Source organism: Apostichopus japonicus, chromosome 16, assembly GCF_037975245.1.
Source record: "Apostichopus japonicus isolate 1M-3 chromosome 16, ASM3797524v1, whole genome shotgun sequence".
NCBI lineage: Eukaryota > Metazoa > Echinodermata > Holothuroidea > Aspidochirotida > Stichopodidae > Apostichopus > Apostichopus japonicus.
In genome coordinates this window covers 26349360-26368744 of record NC_092576.1, presented here as the reverse complement: position 1 = coordinate 26368744, position 19385 = coordinate 26349360, and the positions used below count along the sequence as shown (strand labels likewise).

General features: G+C 37.3%; 2 protein-coding genes and 1 pseudogene across 2 annotated transcripts; 1 reads left to right on the top strand and 2 right to left on the bottom strand.

The window, feature by feature from the left end:
- Positions 1 to 3158: 3158 nt before the first annotated feature.
- Positions 3159 to 17893, bottom strand: LOC139982104 (uncharacterized). The gene is made up of 3 exons (XM_071994649.1): positions 11872 to 17893; positions 10509 to 10656; positions 3159 to 7132 (listed from the first exon to the last, which is right to left on the bottom strand). Exons 1-3 carry the CDS (start codon positions 11981 to 11983, stop codon positions 6874 to 6876), a joined length of 519 nt encoding a protein of 172 aa, XP_071850750.1. The 5' UTR covers positions 11984 to 17893; the 3' UTR covers positions 3159 to 6873.
- On the bottom strand, positions 5692 to 6429 carry LOC139982490 (uncharacterized). The gene has a single exon (XM_071995387.1). The coding sequence runs from the start codon at positions 6427 to 6429 to the stop codon at positions 5692 to 5694; it is 738 nt and encodes a 245-aa protein (XP_071851488.1).
- LOC139982489 (putative nuclease HARBI1) lies at positions 16795 to 18674 on the top strand (annotated as a pseudogene).
- Positions 18675 to 19385: the final 711 nt, after the last annotated feature.

Genomic DNA, 19385 nt, shown 5'->3' with positions numbered 1-19385 from the left:
ATCTTAAAGACGCGCTCGCGTACAAGAAACCGGCGGCGCTATCACATCTCTTAAAGTTTACCGTTATATGCAAACAATAGCGCCATCTAAGCAGCTTGGTTGCAAAAGTTTTGTCATAACCTGTGGATATGGGGGGCCCTTCTTGACACAATACTATTCAATACATCATTGCATTTATATGAGTACGTGTGCTTAATGTAATAAGACGCTACTGAAAATTACGCCGGGCGATTAGCTGACCCTCAAGATCATTTTATTTGCGAATTCAGCTTGTCCTTACAATGTCAGCCACGCAATCAGAAACTGAATTATCGAGTGAGAGGTTTACAACTACAACTGACCCTGTAGTTTGTCGTTGCCGGTGAACTTGTTCAAGGAAAAGGGGACGAAGGGCTTGTCCGTGCAAAGTAGATGAGAAGTCCTGTGGCGTTAGTTGTAGATGTGGAAGCAATCGTAAGCCGTGCAGGAACCGTTATGAATCAGTGAGTATATCTTTTCTGTCTTATAAATATTAACAACGAAGTAAGTAAGCCCAATCAGCACTACAAGTTACAAGGGCTAAATAATAGAAGATTACAATGTTTAAGTGGAGAAAGTAGCGGTAACTTCTACTTAGCACTTTAGGGCCTAGACCTAGTTTACAATGATCAATTATAGGCTCACGAAACAAACAGCATAATTATTTTTCACTTGCAACTAATGGATCACAAGAGTGACCTTGTACACATTTTATACAATGCAGTCATCTGGCAAAATATACTACATCTAGGCACTGTCTGACAGTATCGGTTACTTGACGTGTAATATAAGCAGCACTGACATAAAGTGCTTTCCTTTCACTACAGAATGGATAGCGTAGTATAAATATGCTCCATAACACTGAAAACTTATTCCCATTGTTTAGTCGATACTATAAGCACATAGGGTATAAGCCTAAGCGTCTTTCTAAGCCTGTCAGAGGAAACTAAGGTAGAATGATAAGTGTTTAACTGATTCTGTTCAACAACAATAAACAGATTATCGTCTGTAACATCGGGAATGTTTACCAAGGGTTCGTTCTACTGTACCTGAAAACAAGCATATATTTATGTTTTCATGGATTTTGGGGGAATGCAAACTGTTAGAGCACCAAATAAGAAGACTACAAAAACCACTGTCATTGAAAATCTTTCTTAGTTTGAGCTATTTTGTACGAAATTGCACAGGTGGTTAAATTGTTTCAGGTCCAAGAAGACTGATCATCAAATGCAGAAGTGTTTAGTCAAAGAATTGTACAGTTACAGGGGCTTAGTAGCATGAAACTTTAACATACCATCTTACTTATTAAACAGGCCGAAACAGTGTTACCAAGGAGTAAGCCGCCACAAAATGCAGTTTGCTGTTCCAAGAGCCTTATATATTTTAGAAATATGCAGCTTGCTCAGCAATCCCAAAACTATATGTAAGAGCTAGGCATTAAGGCTATGGTGTCATTTACTTATCAATTTATCATTAATTTGTGTTTGCAAATAGATTTGATCCTCTTCTAATACTTTATAAATGTACACTGTAAATCACAATGCATGATAGCCCACTAACCAGTTGTCAAAGAAAATTTTCATTCATCTACTTTTGTTTGCCACAACTGAAGCAATTGTCGATGAATATCCGAAAACCCAATTCTCCAATATATTCTTCAAGCTTTTGTGCCAGTAATTGCCAGTTGAGAAGTGTTCTTGGGTAACTGCATGACAGTTGTAATCTCTGCAATAATAATGTTCAAACTAAATGATTAAAATATTAGGGACTTGCTCACCAACTAATGATCGCTTCCTTAAAAATAGCTCCAGATTGAAAATTCTTTTCGAAAATCTCATTTTGCCAGGATGACTCCAGTGAGGAAGAAGAAATAGAGCAATCCCCAACTACAAATCAAGACGAACAACCTTCCAAAAATCGAGACGAAGTTATTCTGGTAAATAAAAAGTCACAGGCCTAAATCCTCCTTTTTCAGTGCCTGAAATCTTAGTCTTCATACAGGTCTACATAATAGAGTTATCTGGTTGCCATCTCTATGTTACTCATGCTATGCAGATGGTATTGTGGATTTCTTACATTTGCCACACAAAAGATTGTCACCTGTTCTACACATCATTAATTAAAACTGTAATTTTAATCTGCTTCTGTCTGGAGCAGTGCAATATACAATTCATAACATTACGGGGCGGGAGTTTCAAATAGTCTCGAAACCTGTGAGTTAATTTTCTATTTTGTTTTTCACGAGGATCAAATATTATTTCAGGTAAATATAGGTGTAAGTTTCATAAACTCCAAACCATTAAGTGAAAATAGGCAATGATGTTGTCTTTCAACTTGGTATGTCAATAAAACATTATTGTTATTTGCTTTTTTTTTTTGGCAAACATGGTTTCTGAGCAACTGAGATTTGCTAAAACTTTAAACTAGGTCTGCAATTAGCTATTCGTGAGTGGCTGACACCTATTGCTTTTCTTGGAGGACAAAGGTCATCTACCATCAACTATACATGAGTTTGGAAAGTATACAAATTTGCCTCTTATTTTGACTTTCTGGTTCATTCTCTTTGCATTGTAGACATTCCTCCAGGATCTGGACAGCTCCAGTCTAGAAGAGATAGCTGCACAGCTAATGAGAAATCCTGGTGCATACCAAGATATTATAACGAGGCAGGCAAACGAGGATGTGAGTGCCTCACTTCAAGTTGAAGAAGCTCCATCCTGGTGTGTTTGTGGGAATTGCCATGACATGAACAGTGCTATTGAGCAGAGATGCTGTGGGAACAGAAATATATGCTTGGCAACAGGAGGCATATTTTCTGAAATCTGTCTCAATGGAAACATACTCGACGTTGCAAGAGTGCAAATGAGGACACTTTTGCAGACACCCCAGATAGGTCAAATGCCAACTTCAGATATTATGCGTATCGTCAATACATCTACTGGCAACATGGACGGCTAGGAGCACACAGACGACTGGTCATTCCTGCATGCTGTGTGTGGAAAATCAGGGGGCGCTATCCTCCCGATGATGGAAGGTATAAAGGTTTTCAATTGGGAGATGCAGCACTTGTAGACTGAATGCTTAGTAATAGTGTTCAAGAATGTACCATAGTCGTGCACGTACAAGGTGAAGGGGGGGGGAGGGGTGTGTGAAGTTATATATATTAATAACAAGTATAAATAAGTTATGACTTTTGCTTAAAGAGTTACTATTTTAAGATTTTTTTTGGCTTGACCCTGTGACCTCATAATTATTCATGAGAATGAGCAACAAAATCAGGAGGGTTCTTCCATACAGTATGGTGCATCTATGTCCAAGGAATGACTTCAATCCCACTTGCCATTGGTGAGTTATCATGTTTACGGGCCAATGGCGTTTCATACACACACACACGCGCGCTATCACGAACACATAGATTCCTTGAGCCTATACAGGCAAGAAATCAAAATGGGAGTTGCTCAAAATAGTCAGCAATTAAAACCGTTTTTCTAATGTTCTGTATCCTGGCATATTTCCCTAACATCAGTTTGGTTTATGTCCTGGTTACTCAACCAAGCTTGTGCTGGCAAATACAATTGATAAACTTCACTGATTCACTTGATTATGTGGAAAGTTATATTGGTGTCTTGATGTACTACCCTGTCACACTATTACATATGGGGGAGGGGAAGGGGGGAGTGGGTGATCACTCATGTGTTTTTTTGACAGCAGCATACATTGTGGAATCTCATTAAGTTTTTCCAGAAAGCTGTTATCACAAGTTAAATATATCTTGAACCATTTCATTAATCTCAAGCGCTATGTTCATGTGAGCTTTTGTAGCCTTATGGTGACATAGGGATGGTGGGGTAGGGTACATTTATGAAATTCTTCTTGTCTATATTGTTGGGGGTTTTTCCTACTATGTTGCTTCTCTTCTTTAAGGTCACGTCCATTCACGTATTTGTTCTTTGACTTAATTGTACTGTTATGTTATAAAACAAATAAATGCAACAATGAAAATGAAATGAAATTCTTTCTAAAAAATATATTTAAGAACTGCATTTTACTAAAACAAAAATGAAAAGTTAAAATTCTCACTTTGCTACAAAGTAATCAACTTTACAATTTTTTTAATACATAGAAAAGTAAGAGCTGCATTAAGATTTTATTAGTTTCATCCAGGCCTGGTGATAACTAAACAGTATAACAACTGACCATATATATCAACATTGTAAAAGTGATTCCTAGCAGCAGCTAAAAACAAAGTAGAAACAATCTTGTTTTTACATTTGCACCATTTTCACAAAATGAAAGTAGTAGACCATACATGCCATTACATATCAGTTAATTGAACAACTAAGAACAAACTTAGACTATAGATGCAGTTAACAATGTGAAATGGATTATTATAACAAATATTCTTTGAAACACCATCAAACCAGTGATGATGTCGTTCTTTTCTAATAAAACAACTTAACAAACCTTTTCCCCATGAGGAAATTATCACAATTCATGGCAATTAATTTAAAATACACATACAATGAAATGGTTTACGCTAGAAACTAATGGAAAATCAATTGACTGAACCAGAGGAGAGGGGGTACCCCATTCTAATAGGCATATTGTATGCATGTGTTCGTGACACTTTCTCATGCGACCCTCTCAGCAGGGGAATGATTTTACCATCATTATTTATGGATGGATAGAGCATTAAGACTACATGACCCTAGTGATTGAGGGCCTCACATGATACATATATGTGAGGTCAGAGGATTTAACAACCATCAAAATTTTCCAAAGGCAATAGCCTACAAACCATACCAAGTGTATTTTGTAAACAATAGTATAAACAAATAAATAAAGTATATAAGGAAGCATATTCAAACTTCCCACCTCTCGCTTGGTTACAACAAATTTACCACTATGTTGTATAGTGTACTAGACAAGGGTAACATACATTCTGTTACACAACATTCCACAACTTCCATATTAGCCATAATTTTTTTTTTTAAATACCACATGTCATTAGAAAAAAGTATTAGGCAAGACTTGATTAACGCTCCTGTTCAAGTACAGATAAATACAGCGCTCTGGAAAATGAATGAGTAGTGCAACTATATCAGTCCGATATGATAACTAATTACTTATGGTGATCTTGCCTTGCTCCTTTCACACACACATACATAACTAACACAGCCTCAATGGCAAAATACATTTTTCTACATATGCTGCCAGCACAGTAAAACAATAACAATTAAAAACCAGTTGAAATTACACATTCACAATCAGAATATTTGAAAGCATTGTGGTTTTGATGTGTATTTTTTTTTATGAATCTCACATATTTTGCAACACGAGTGAAAACAGACTTGTTGAAGGTATTACAGTCAACAAAAGAATGGGATGGTTTGGTAGTGCCGTTTGGCCGTGACGTTTTGTATCCCGTATGACGGGTCACGTAAAAAGCAATACAGTCAAAAAAATGAAAGTGATATATGATATATTGAAAATGGCAACAGCTAAATTACTACAATTACACCAATGAAACTACAAAAAATGTATGGGTTTCTTCACTCTGGGGGTTGTTCAGATATCTGCCGCTGGGGTGAAAAGCGACTGAGATGATCCTTTACAAGCTCATCTAATGATGACCTTGGAAGCATAGATATCCTTGGATGGATCCTTCTTGGATCATCTTGCGCGAGGGAGACATGCTGAGAAAGGTGGCCAGGTGTTATTAATCGCTTGGCAGCGGGTTCGCTTTCTATATTTGCACCTGTATCGTAGATTTCCGTCCTTGGTGACAGCTTGCTCACGATCAGCATGGTAGTTGGTGTCAATCGCTGCAAGCTTACTTCGAGTAGCAAACCCAACAAACCCGTAAGAGTGTCGCTTTGGTGCGTACATAAGTAAATGATTATGAAATGACTCCAGGTTGCCGGTATGCCTGAAGTTCCTATAGTATGCTAACTTCTTCATAAAGCGTTTGCTAGTCAGCAACCTCGCTAAGGTTTTATGTGCTGCTGATCCCTTGGTCAGCCAGGCCTTGTCATGCTCCCCTTCATCTATTTCCTCATGAGCACACTTACCCGGAAACCCATATGCTCCAAGAGCCCACTCATGCTCATTGACAACATGGTGAAGGATGCCGAGAAGGGATGCCTTCAGCTTCTTCTCGTCTCCATCACAACTGCTGGAAGAAAACCAAAAATGTTTCCTGATGGCTGGCATCCACTCCAAAATCGTTTTGTTCTCTTTTGCCTTGGCAGCTTTCGTGAGCATTTTGGTGAAGCTTTTGCTACCATGCCATACATCATTTTGGTGGATGATGCCTTCATATTTCGAACAATTTCTCATGAGAGCAGCAATCTGAAGGTGGCCAAGTGTCACAACCTCTTCGACATTGATTCTCTCCATGAGAAAATCCATGATAGGGTGAAGCCTATCTTTTCCATGCTTGGGCTTTTCCCAGCAGCTTCCCTTACATCTACAATCTCCATATGCAGGACCTTACCACTGCTTTCTTCCATCATAGTGTAAGTGCAGTACTGTACACTATGTCCAGGAGAATCGTTGCGGACATCACCAGACACAACTACTTCTTTGTCCCTCAGTGAAGAAAACAGGGTCTCCTGCATCTTTTCCCACATCTCTTGAACAGCTGGGGCGACATACAATTTCTGTACCCTGAAGAAGGTGTCCTTAGAAATACATTTCAAGTTCATGCTTTTGAACAGCTGGCCTGTTTTTGTGAAGCTGTTGCCTGAAACGACAATCCCTGCAGCTAGCTGTAAGTTCCCTGCATACATTCCACGCAGCTTTGGCTGTCAACACCAAGTACCACTGGGGTGGTACTTTTCCCCACATTTCCATTTAACAACCACAGCAGAACCACAAAAGTTTGTTGTATACTGTACAAAAGGAATGCTTGCACACAGTGCCATTGATATCTCGCAGGAGCTTAAGGATTTGGTCAACCCAAACAATTGCTTTGACTCCTGCAATGGGTGTGAGTTGCCTTTCATCTGCAGCTGCTGCAGTCTCCTCTTCACTGTCAGTATCACTGCCATTCTCACTTTTTTCTTCTAACTGAAAGATGTCTTCCTCTACTGTACTGATCTCCAGTTTGTTACTGTGGGAAACAATAAATACATTGAAAAGTATATGTAAATTGTAAGTGATACAATGTGTAATATAAAGATACAAAAATGCATTATGCTTTTAAAAAATAATTTGTACGTAAATTAGAAGCTCAAATTTCGTCAAACACTGAAGCTACTCATCGTTAATACTCATATTTGAACCAATGACCGAATTAATATTCATGATAAGCACCAAAATCAATAGGGTTCATACACCCACCCACACATGGCAAGAATGGCAATCATTCCCTGTTGAGTTATAGTGCATACAAACTTTACATATTGAAATAACTCAGCCCCACCTCCTAATGAATATTCATGATATCATTTGCAACATAGATTAGGAATTGGAGCGAGTGTATCACCATACCAAGTTTTAAGAGTATTTGACCTATTGTGCCGAGTTATAGCCATTTAAAGATTTTGACAATTGACCATGTCACCTCATTAGTATTAGTGTTTCAGCAACAACATCAATAGGGTTTATGAACTAACTATGGGCCACCCACACGATAAGTATGGTAAATGATCATTTGCTTTGGTTATCGTGCATACAAGCTTAAGTGTCACACAACATGTACACTCACCCATACAGACACATGCCAACCTGAATGCCTTTCAGCAAGGAACAATAAACAGTTGAGAAAACATCCTTCAGAAAGATAATAGTACTTAGCAACTGATATGATATTGGATGTACCGTAAGCTACTCATTTGAAGTAATGGAGTCCTGGGATACCAAGTAGCTCACTTGACATCCCACAATTACAAAAGATTTCAATAAATCTGTTATATCAATATATCAGACCTGTCAACCTGTTTGACCCCAAAATAGGGAGAATAACATTTTTCAGGGCCAAAAAACCGGGAGAATAACGGGAAAATAGGGAGATTGGTCATTTTTAACTGAAATTGTATAAATACTTCTAAATAAATAGTCTACAGTACCACTCATGTATAACTGGACATGTGTTCGCGCATAATGATCGTATAAACAAGTACATACGCGTATAAAATCGTTGAAAAAAAAATTGCCACGTAGACACCTCGTATAATCCCTGTACGAGTTTATACGCAGGTTATGCTATTGTGCTCAATGAATAGGGATTAAAGTCGACAAAAGAATTAGTGAGATGTTTGAAACAGCCGTTTCTGAAATCGTAGTTTTTCACGTGATATTCACCTAGCATCGAGGAGGACGCCGGTAAAGTGTGTGCCGGCATAGAACTGAACTGTTTTTTTGGTCGTATACAAGTAGCCTACATGCGAACTGCACACATTCGGTACGCCGCATATACAAACAAGTGACAACTTGTGTTTATTATTGTGCACCATGGCATATGCACAGTGCACGCCGTACTACTGTACTGTACTTCAGGACTCGACCAAGGCCAACGTACAATAACGACATTGGGCGAAGTCTGAGAACTGACAAAGCAGCCTGATATTGGTTGAGAGTCCCGCACAGCACTGTGTCAGTCGTAACGTGTTTGTAAACAATCAATCTATTTTTAGATTACACTTAATATTACGCGATATAGGACTAACTGCTGGCTATTTTCAGAAATTTTGCAAGCGATGAAACAATAAAAACCGCCACAATAGAATATGAAACTGGGAGGCGGGGAGATTCGGGTAAAAACCGGGAGTCTCTCAGTAAAACCGGGAGAGTTGACAGGTCTGATATATATCCTACAGCTGGTGGAGCCTTAACCCATGGGACAGCTTTTTCTAGGGTGCTTCAGTAAATTTGGGAGATCAATAGCTGGTTTGGGAGGAAATAGCAGACACACACAATGTTGTGTAGACTGTTTTTCTGTTTTTACAGGTACCTACAAGAATCCCTCATATTTGAGGTCTCCATGACCCTGTACTTTGAAAAATAGGTTTGTTAAATATCAATGGTAAACATATTTTTAATTCATCATCAAACAGAGCATTGGTCTAATGGACGTAATAACAAAACATGCTTCAAATTTTGTAATTTCTTCCAATTGTAACTGACACTGTAGTCCTGAGTAAATGATAAAAATTAACTTTTCCATGTGGATCCTTCAGTTTCTGCTTTGATACATCTTACAAGTGCCACTAAGTAACTAATTTTGGACATAATGTAATAATGTTTAAGCTACCTTGAAAAAATTTTTTTTTTCATTTTTTTTTTAAATTGAACTATAATTGATCAGTAGCTATGTCAAGAAATGTCACTAACATTACAATACATTAAACAACACTTGAAAACATTTGTTTCATCATCATTATCCAACTACGGGTAGACTCACATGGACTAGCAAGGTCCCAATTCTCCCAAACAATTCACTGATCTTTTCACCCTCCTCCCCCCACATTTCCCCTCCCCCATCACAGACATCAAACACTGTCCTACAGTTCGGAGTGCTTTGGCACAGAGCTAATATGCTGGTACATGTACCATGATGATACACATAAGCTTCATGCATGTGATGAACTGCAAATGACAGAAGATAATTGCCTCAGGTAAATTCTACTCTTTGCAGTGTAGCACTGTATATGCTACTAAGTGTGCAGATACTTTACTACACAGCACAGTTTGTCAAGGACATGTATAGGATTTATTTTCATTACAAGTCTAAAGCAGGTTCTCAGTTGTTATTTTTCACAGTGGGGGGTTTGGGAAATTCCCCAGTGTTCACAGACAGTTTGGCTAATAAGTTGGCTATGCCATAAGAGAGAGATGCTAGTGAGAGCTTTACAAATGATAAAACATACATACATGTACAGTATTGGACATGAGTATAATCCGGGAGTTGTTACGGAACTCCCTGGTATAATAAGGGTATTATGCAATGTGCATGAGTGTTAGATTGTAGCCAAACATTTGAAACAATTAAGAGCCTTTCCCTTTCCCTCAGGACTGTGCACTGCTTTGTTTGCATTTTTTTTGGGTGGACATCTCAAAATGCACAGTAACAAAAATTGTACTGTTTTGCTAACACTGTAAAAGTAAAAGTCATCTCACATTCTGCTGCTTTCACAGGAGTATAGGGTTACTTATCTCTTGATGTTTATCTTCTAGTTCCCTGTGTGATTCTCATGGCACTCTCATGTTCACACCTTCGTCTTAGTTCATTATATCCATACCAGACAAAGGGGTTCTTCCTTAATGCATAGTTTGTTGATAGCTAATCAAGTGAATAACTCAAACCAATGTATTAGTTTGTTTCACCATCTACCTCTTGATCTTTTTGTTCAGTATACACATATATTCAAGTTGTCACTGCAAGTTTAATGGTTGTAAAGAAATTCTCCCACCACAAACCTTTCTTTCCTAATCTGCTAACAGTCAGTCAACAAATGTTTGTAGTATCAAAATAGAATTGTACTTACTGTTTTCCAGCTTGAATAATGTCAATGTTTCCACTGGCTTCAACTTCTCCAAGCTCTTGGTCTAGAGGTTGAAGATCCTCATCACAAAAGGAGGTAGATGGGAAGGAAAGGCGACCGCCATGCCCCTTTATAGGAGTAGATGTCAATGCTGAAATTTTGTATTTTGAAATTAGAATTCAAGTATCCTAATTTAATTAACTGTAAAGAAAATTGATAAGTTAACCACTTTCTGCATAATTGCAGTTCCACAAGAAATATACAAGGCACTTCCCTGCAATTTGCTTTGTTGTTTCCTACTAGTTTTGGAAGCAGCATATCTTGACAAACACTAAACACTCTATACTCAATTAGTATCATATGCACTCCACAGCCACGTTTAAGGCAAACCTTTCATTTATCCAATTTTAACAATGAACTGAGCTATAATGAAAAACAAAACATTTTGCTGGCAGGGTACAATTACGGCACCAATGTTTGCTCCAAGCTTACTTTTGTGGAAAATCTGATAATTCAGCCAGGTAATGGGTGGTAAAATGTGTGGTGAGTGCACAAGTTTAACTAGAATACTTGGATTGCCTTTAACCCTAAATGTAAAACATATGAATGGAAGATATCATACACCCCTCCCTCCCCCCCCCCCCATGCTCGATCCAGAAAGTGTTTTCTTTGTGTGAATGTAAAAAATGGTAATTAACTACAAAGTGCTTGTTAAAAATAAAAGAAAACTTTATATTTACTCTTACAGAGATGAAAGCAAGTGGGTTGGAGAGTTGAACCGGTATACCATTATTTTGGTTTCCAGCAAACTCCCTCTCACAGAGGTACTCCCCCCCCCCCCCATCTCTGTCTCTTTCTTCCTTAAATGAAACTTTTTGTGTAGGTTGGTATAAAAGGCTTAAGGTGTTCTCACTAACTACACTATTTACATATAAACTGTCTTCAATAGTTCAAATATTCTCACAATGCACCGATCTGCTTCTACCTTATATGTATTTAGGGCATTCTTAATATATATGCAGATCCTGCAGAGAGACAGGTCCAGTGATCGACTTGAGCCACCTTATTCAGGGAAAAATGTCCATTCCTTACTGATTTGATCACAGAAACAAAGTGGTATTGCTTGCATAATATCATTTTCAACTGACACAGTCCAATAAAATAGTACAAGAACTAGCATTAAATTGTTGATTTTAACGGTCTTAGAAGCTCTACTCATTAATTTTCAGTTTAACAAATTTATTGTTAAGGAAAGTGTAAGTTCTTATACAGAAGCTTGAACAAGAAGGTTTAATTGCTATTTTCAATCCCCAGAGAAGAACAATTATTTTAAAACTTATTAAGGAGTTGCCACTATTCCACTTACCAATATCAAGAAGAGGAGCTTCAGATGGCTGTGACACTTGGGTGCTGTCATCTGACTCAGTCTGTGTGTGAACACTACTCATATAACGAGGTGAACATCTGTAATGCAACATTCAATTTATAGTTATTCTTATAGGTTCCATCAATATGATAAGAAGGTTAAGTACATCAAGCAAAGAAGACATATTTTAAGAAGACAATTGTTAGTTCTTGTTTTGTGAGATCATGTTTTCAACAGAAGTATAGTAGAAACAAATTCACTAGCAAGGAAAATTACTGTAGTATGAAGAGTGGGAAAGGGGGGGGGGTATTGTAAAGTTCCTGGTAATAGTTTCTTTGTTAGGCAACCAACTGCACGTACAAAACAGGTTACACTGTATGTGTAGCATGTCATTATTATCAATTTCAATCATATTTTTTGGAAATTGGTGTAATTCACAGCAGTGCTATTGAAAAGGTTGCACAGATGTATACTGTTCGGTGCCTTACAAATTGGAAGAAATTAAAATGTGCCAATAATTTTTTTTCATAATCTGATATTAACCAATATATACATCACCATAAGTCTTGGACAAGTTGTGAAAATGGATGGCATAACATAATTTGAACCACTAAGTACACATGAACATTAGCACATAGAAACCATAAAACTGTTGTCCAGCAAATGTTGCATACACTCCTTAGCCAAAAGTATGTTTACCGCACATGTATACTCTATAGTCCTTCCTTACCGTGCAGATTCGCCTATCTTTTCCCTGTTTGACAGTCAGCTCCCAGTAGATTGTTACCTTCATGATATCCACTACTGAGATTATTCATTGTCAGGTCATATCTTGACCTGAGTCTCTTACAATATGGAAAGCTTTCTTTGAAACGTACTACTTAAAAATTCAACAAGTTACAGTGTTGGGGTTTATCAGCTGTAGCCTGAACACAGCTAGCTTGAAGCTTGGAATCAGCCAAATTTTTCACAACTTTTGCAATACATCACACCTTTCACAGTTATCAGAACAAAATGCAGTAAAGCCTAATTTATGAGGTAGCTGGCACGAGTCTTCATAAACTGGTCTCAAGGTACATGAGCAGGAGAATACAGACTATGTTTCAGTATTTTTCTCAAACAAAACTTGCAGTCCTGACACTTACTTTTATGTAGGCAATACATATGCAGTGGCAGATCAGTTGCAGTTATATTGCAGTTTGTATTAAACTGAAAAGCACTAAACATCCATTATATGTTATAACCAGCCTTGCAGAGCATTTCCGAGAGTCTTGATTTTCTGTACATATTCTAAGAAAGACCCCAAAATATGCATTGACAAAGGACATTAAGCGAAGCCTTATTCTGGTTAGGGTCAGCAAAAACCAACGAAGAAAGTAACCTCTCACTTAGTCTTTTCGTCTGCGATGCGCAGCTATAGTGGTCTTTAACACAAGTAGTATTATTTATTTAGTTTTTGGTGTATTTTACGGCACGCAAACTACGATAGCGGTTGAGCTATTGTGTAGGAAAGTTCGACGGGTGATCAGCTACTAGTTTAAGAAAACATTTTATGCCTTTCTAACGCATTTGGTTGAATAATCGTGAAGTTACCATCCAAATTGTGGCTTAGAAGTTACAACCCGGCCATCATGAAACACGTACAAGAACGGGATGTCGGCCTAGTTTGGGTGCCTAATCACTACTGTTACTATACTAGTATAACATTACCCTACGATAACCATCTCGAAATAAAGTTTGTAAATATTCCTTGATTTTAACCAAATAATCTTTATACTGCCATGTTACCAATTGTAGGTTTAAAAAGAAACAAAATGAGTACAGAATTATTGGTTGCAATAGTACAATGTGAGCTACTAGGAATCTGACCCATGGGATACATATTTATATTTAAGGAAACGCCAACAATGAAATGAAAACAATTGCACAGGGAAAGTATGCATTTATAACAGAAAAACAGCTGAAGCAGGGGAGGGGGCATCTTCAATAATAATAATTGAGTGGCCAGCCCCCCCCCCCCAAATAACTTCTTTGCTTAACCAATTATATACCTGGCAAATGTTATAACTATTTCAAAAGGCTTCAGAAATTAGAAAAATGTTTCTAACGATAGCTAATATGCCAAAGGGTCCCTAATATTTTTTTCGTTCCACGTCTGCTGTAACACCATCTATTATGGGACCAAGCAGATAAATGGTTTGCAGGCCATTATTTAAAGTAGGTGTTATGTTTAACATGAATACAACAGTCTTCTGCCAAAAAAAAATACTATCAAAGTTTACATGAATTTTTACACGGAATCATGAGTATTAGGGAAAACGAAAGGCGGGGAAACAAATACAATCTCTTGTATTGCTTACAAAATTTTTGGGATATGCCCTTCCATTTATCTGTTTAAATCTGACTTAATCATATACCTTCAATCCACAAGAACAGAATCATAAGAGAATGTGGGAATAGAGAAACTTGGGGAAAGTGGAGGACCAACTATGGTCACATAACAGGATGTGGGCAAGGTTGTACTACAGACATAAGACAGAGGGTGTTTGTCTTGTCCTATAAATTTATAAAAATCAAAATGTTTTAAACTTACCAAAACAGGAGTATCATTGTGTTTCAGTCACTTCCTTGCCTAGCAACTTTGGACCGCTTGTCACCCTAAAAGATGAAGCAATTAAGAAAAGCAAGCCTTAAATTAAAAAGAATATCTCCTCTCATAAATATGATCATTAATTATTTAGTTTTGTAATATCTATGTTTATATTTTTATAATCTCAGTTCATGGGTAAAAGACACTGAGTAGGGACTCTTTGTAGGGGTCTGACAACCCATTAACATTTGTTCCTGGTTCTAACATGTATGTTTTTCATGGTTTTACGGTATATGTTACACAAATACAAAAGTAGCCCATGTGAAAATCATGGGCACATCTTGCTTTCAGACCATTTGGTAAGTTTTCCATGTTTTATAATACAATGTCTTCAGTATTAACCTCGATGTAAATGTTTTCCATAGTTTAAGCTCCAAAAAATAATTCTCACCTGTTTTTGCTGCCACAGAAAGTTGTCACAACGTTAAAATAGCTACATCGTAAACTTAAGGACACGAAATAAAACTTCAGGATTTGTTTTCGGCTGCTACCACTTGTGTTTACGTAAACGCGGGAATTCCCACATCTACATCCGGGACATTGAATTAGCAGACGATAGAAAGCTTTAGTAAATAATGATCACTTTATAACAACTTAAAATATATTTAGGACACAGAATGAAAGACTAACAGTTTTACCTGTTTATTTTCGAGACACTTACAGCAATACCGTAACATTGTTTTCATTTATAGTATTGTTTGTCATCATTAACTCCTAGGTAGAAAAACAATGTAGTACATGCCTTTTATTTTCAAATATACATCGTGGAAGACTGATGTTCCCTACGTAAATTTAAAGTGAAATTTTCAATAACGTGAAGGTTTTCTAGGTTATTATTTACTTCGAAGAAATAAACAACGAATTTACCCTGTTATGATAAAATACAGCATATTAATAACAATTGTTGAAATGTCACAGATAAAGAGGCAAAAATTATGGGACACCATTCAAAAATCTACCAAAAACCATGGTTTCCAACACATTTATTTTGTTGTGGTGGTACCATAACAAAGACATTAATGCACATAAATATTTACTACAAGAATGATTCATTGCAACTTAATAGTGAGGAAGGATTAGTACACAAGGAAAGTAGTGCCTTAAACGGCATTGGTACCCATAAAAAATAAACACACATATATGGAATATGTGTAACAAGCACACACACACATATATAAATTATGTATAAATGTATGCATTTATAGATATATATATATATGAATAGAAATATATGTATAAATGAAAATGTATATGTAGATATATTATATAAATCAATACATATATTGTAGATATTATGCATATACACATACACTCTGGTCATCCCTTTTGGTACCTTATCTATTGTGCAAGGGATGACGTATCAGGAGCATGAAATTTTTTTTGGGGGGAGGGGAGAGGGGAAATTCACCCTTTTCTCCTTTCATATGTATCAGCATAAATTCTTACCTTCATCAATTATGTTTTTTATCCTTAACGTAATTCACTTAAATTCCAATTAATACGCGGATATATTATGCAGTGTTTGTCCCACATGGCTTGCCATACACATGAAAGACAGGAAAAGTGTCGAATACAAGTTAACTTCCAAGAACATTGTTAAATGGCAGCCATTTCGTAATCCCTGGTATAAGTAGCGTACGTCCTTGTATACATGTTTTCACGTCACCTAATTCATTTATTTGTTTTATCGCCAATTGTGAACAATGGGAAAGGAAGTTTCCTATAAAGTCTTTTGTGGCCAAAGCGATGACAGTTAAGGCACTCTATTGTAAGGCATCTTGATTCGGAGTGTCCCAGCTCATGACATTGTTTACATCTTTAGTTTGGGCAGTTTCTCATTAGATGATCCTCTCCCAAGCAATTGTGACAAACCCTACTTTGGCCACTGTGAATGCCTCCAATAACAACAACATATGGTACACTTTACCTTGCTTAGTAATTTAAGCCGCACAAATCGTTTCCCGTTTTGGATGTGAAAATCAATGTAGAATTAATGAGTCCATTCAGATCGAAGTTTGCAGCCAAGTTTTGTTAATTTGTCGGTTAGTTCAGAATCATCAATGAAAACAGGGACGTTGAATAAACTAATAGTAAGTATATGTTTCGTTACATCTATCACGACGCAATCTTCTTTCCCAATTTGTAAACCCGACTCTTTGGGATAAGAATTGTAACATTTTCAGATAAAAAGTCAAAATTCCGAAATTACTATTAAGACACCGTAATATTCATGTGCCTGGTATTGCCCCATTTCCCTCAGCATAGCAAAGAACATGGCTGACGGTGCATTGTTGGGGCAGTAAGTAAAATCATGTCTTAGCTGTATGAAAACTGTTCATGTCAATGTCATTTTGTAATTAAAATATTCTTCATATGCTTGGCGACACTCGGACCATGATATGGTCCCTTTTTGAGAAATTTCTTAAAATTTCTTCAAATCTTTGAAAGGGGCAGTTCTCACAAAAGGAGCACTATTGATGTACGGAGAAAAGTTTATTGTATTACGTATCAGGCGAATATTGAGAAGAGACGCTTTACTTCCTTCAACCTGAAAAGAGGGCTTGATATTACCTGGGCCCCGTTCCACAAAGAGTTACGCTTGATCTTAAGTTTGATCGATCGTGCGTAAGTCAGCCGATCGAGCGTAACTTTGATATCAAACTTATCTCCGTTCCACAAAGAAACTTACGCTTGATATCAAGCTTAAGTTTGATCCGATCATGCGTAACTTTAAGTAGTGATCCAGATCAATCGTAAGTATGATACGTTACTATGGTAAACACTTGTTTTAAATTTGTTATGTTTTTACTGTACACAGTACATGTAGAAGAAATAAAATGTGAATTTCATGTACTTGTGCACAAATGGCGTTATTTGTGTATCGGCAAGCTGGTCAACAACGTAATTATCGTCGGATTCTACAAAGAGAGAGAATTTTTAGAGACAGAAGGCAGCCTTTTGAACTTGACAATGATGTTGACATGTACCAAAGATATAGGTTTACTAGGCTAGGCTGTATGACTATAATTAATAGATTAAGGGCCCAGTTAGAACATTCCACCAACAGAAGTAGGGCGCTCTCAGCCAGTTTGCAGGTTTTCATTGGTCTAAGATTTTATGCATCAGGATCGAAAAGTGCCTTAGCAGAGTGTACACGGATGCAGCAAGTCATCTGCCTCACGGGCATTGAGGGTTACAAAAGCATTGGTTCAAATCCGGAATGATGAAATTAAGTTCCCAATCACTCCAGGGAGGGATTTTTTTTGGTAGCAGGATTTCCGCAGGTTGTGGGTGCAGTAGATGGGACATTGATTGGAATTCACGGTTGGAACTATGGGCCGGATGAGTATGTATTTGTTAGCCGTAAAGGTAGACATGCAATCAATGTACAGCTAATTTGTAGTGCAAAATACAAAATCATCAATGTTGTAGCACGATGGCCAGGCAGTACCCATGACAGTAGGATATTGAGTGAAAGCCTTGTTGGGAGACAGTTTGAGGACCACCAACTTCAAGGGATACTTCTCGGGGACTCTGGTTATCCTCTACAGCCATGGTTGATGACGCCTATTCAGAACCCAACCACACTCGAAGAGACCTCATTCAATAAGTAAGTAAGCTTGTACAAACCAATACATATCGAGGTATGGTATCGTATCATTTCAGCTCATTGGACTATCTAAATTTATACATCACTTTAGATTTGTACAAAAAGCACACACACAAATCAGAAACTCAATATAGTATCAGTTATGACTGTATATTGTAGTTCACCATACGGACAAAACTAGACATAAATTACTTAATAGTGAACAAAGAAATAAACAGCTGTCTTCAAGTTTATAATTATTCTTTAATTGCAGTGCTCAGACAAGGACACGAGCCAAGATTGAGCAAGTCAACGGCCAGCTCAAGAACAAATTTCGATGTCTGCTTGGCGATGGCATGCAATAGAACCTCAAAGAGCTTGTGATATTATCGTTGCCTGCTGTATCCTCTTTAACATCAGTAAGGACTTGAAAGAGCCACACTTAGACCCCCAGCATGACCAACAGGTTCAACCAGACCCAGATGAAGCTGGTGCAGCACCTGATAATGTCCATGGGGCAGCTGTCCGGGCAGATATAAGTACTAATTTTTTCACCTAAATGATGGTCTAACCCTTCCCCTATCCTTTTTTACCCTTGAAAGAGGCAAATTAGTTTTGGCTATACATAGTGTCAGCAAAGAATATGAATGTCATGTCAATCAAACATTTTGCATTTATCAAATACCACTTGCAGTTTTGACATTCTAACATAACAGCTTCAAATCGCATTTTGAATTTAATTTATGTTGACCATCAATTTAGTTTCAGTAGTACACCCAATAGAAATTTAATATCTAAGGCAGATAGTATATAAGCTAAAAATTAGTATCTAAAGTTGACCTACAGTGCTGTTACATAATGGACGGTTCAGAAATGACATTCAACTCAAAGATGGTTGGAAAGGCATAATACAATTCTTGATCATTAATATTATCTACAACTCCCACTCAGATGGTTTGCCAATTAAGATAATAGTTCCTTAGCTTCCTTCACTTGTATATGCAATAAAGCTACTTAGTAAATAAATATATTCCACGTAGAAGAGTACACTATAGTGTAGGCTGTGTAATTATAACAGTGAGACAGTATAACTGGCTTCTTTGGCCTAGAATGAACCTCTTCAGAAATCTTCTCCAGTTTAGTTTACTTGATGACACTGTTTATAACAGGAGGATCACTAATTAATGTGAGCCAATTTTCTAAAGCCATGGGCAGCTGGCATGAATGAAAGGTTTTGACAACCAGGAGTTTACTAAAGATTGCGACACAATTTTT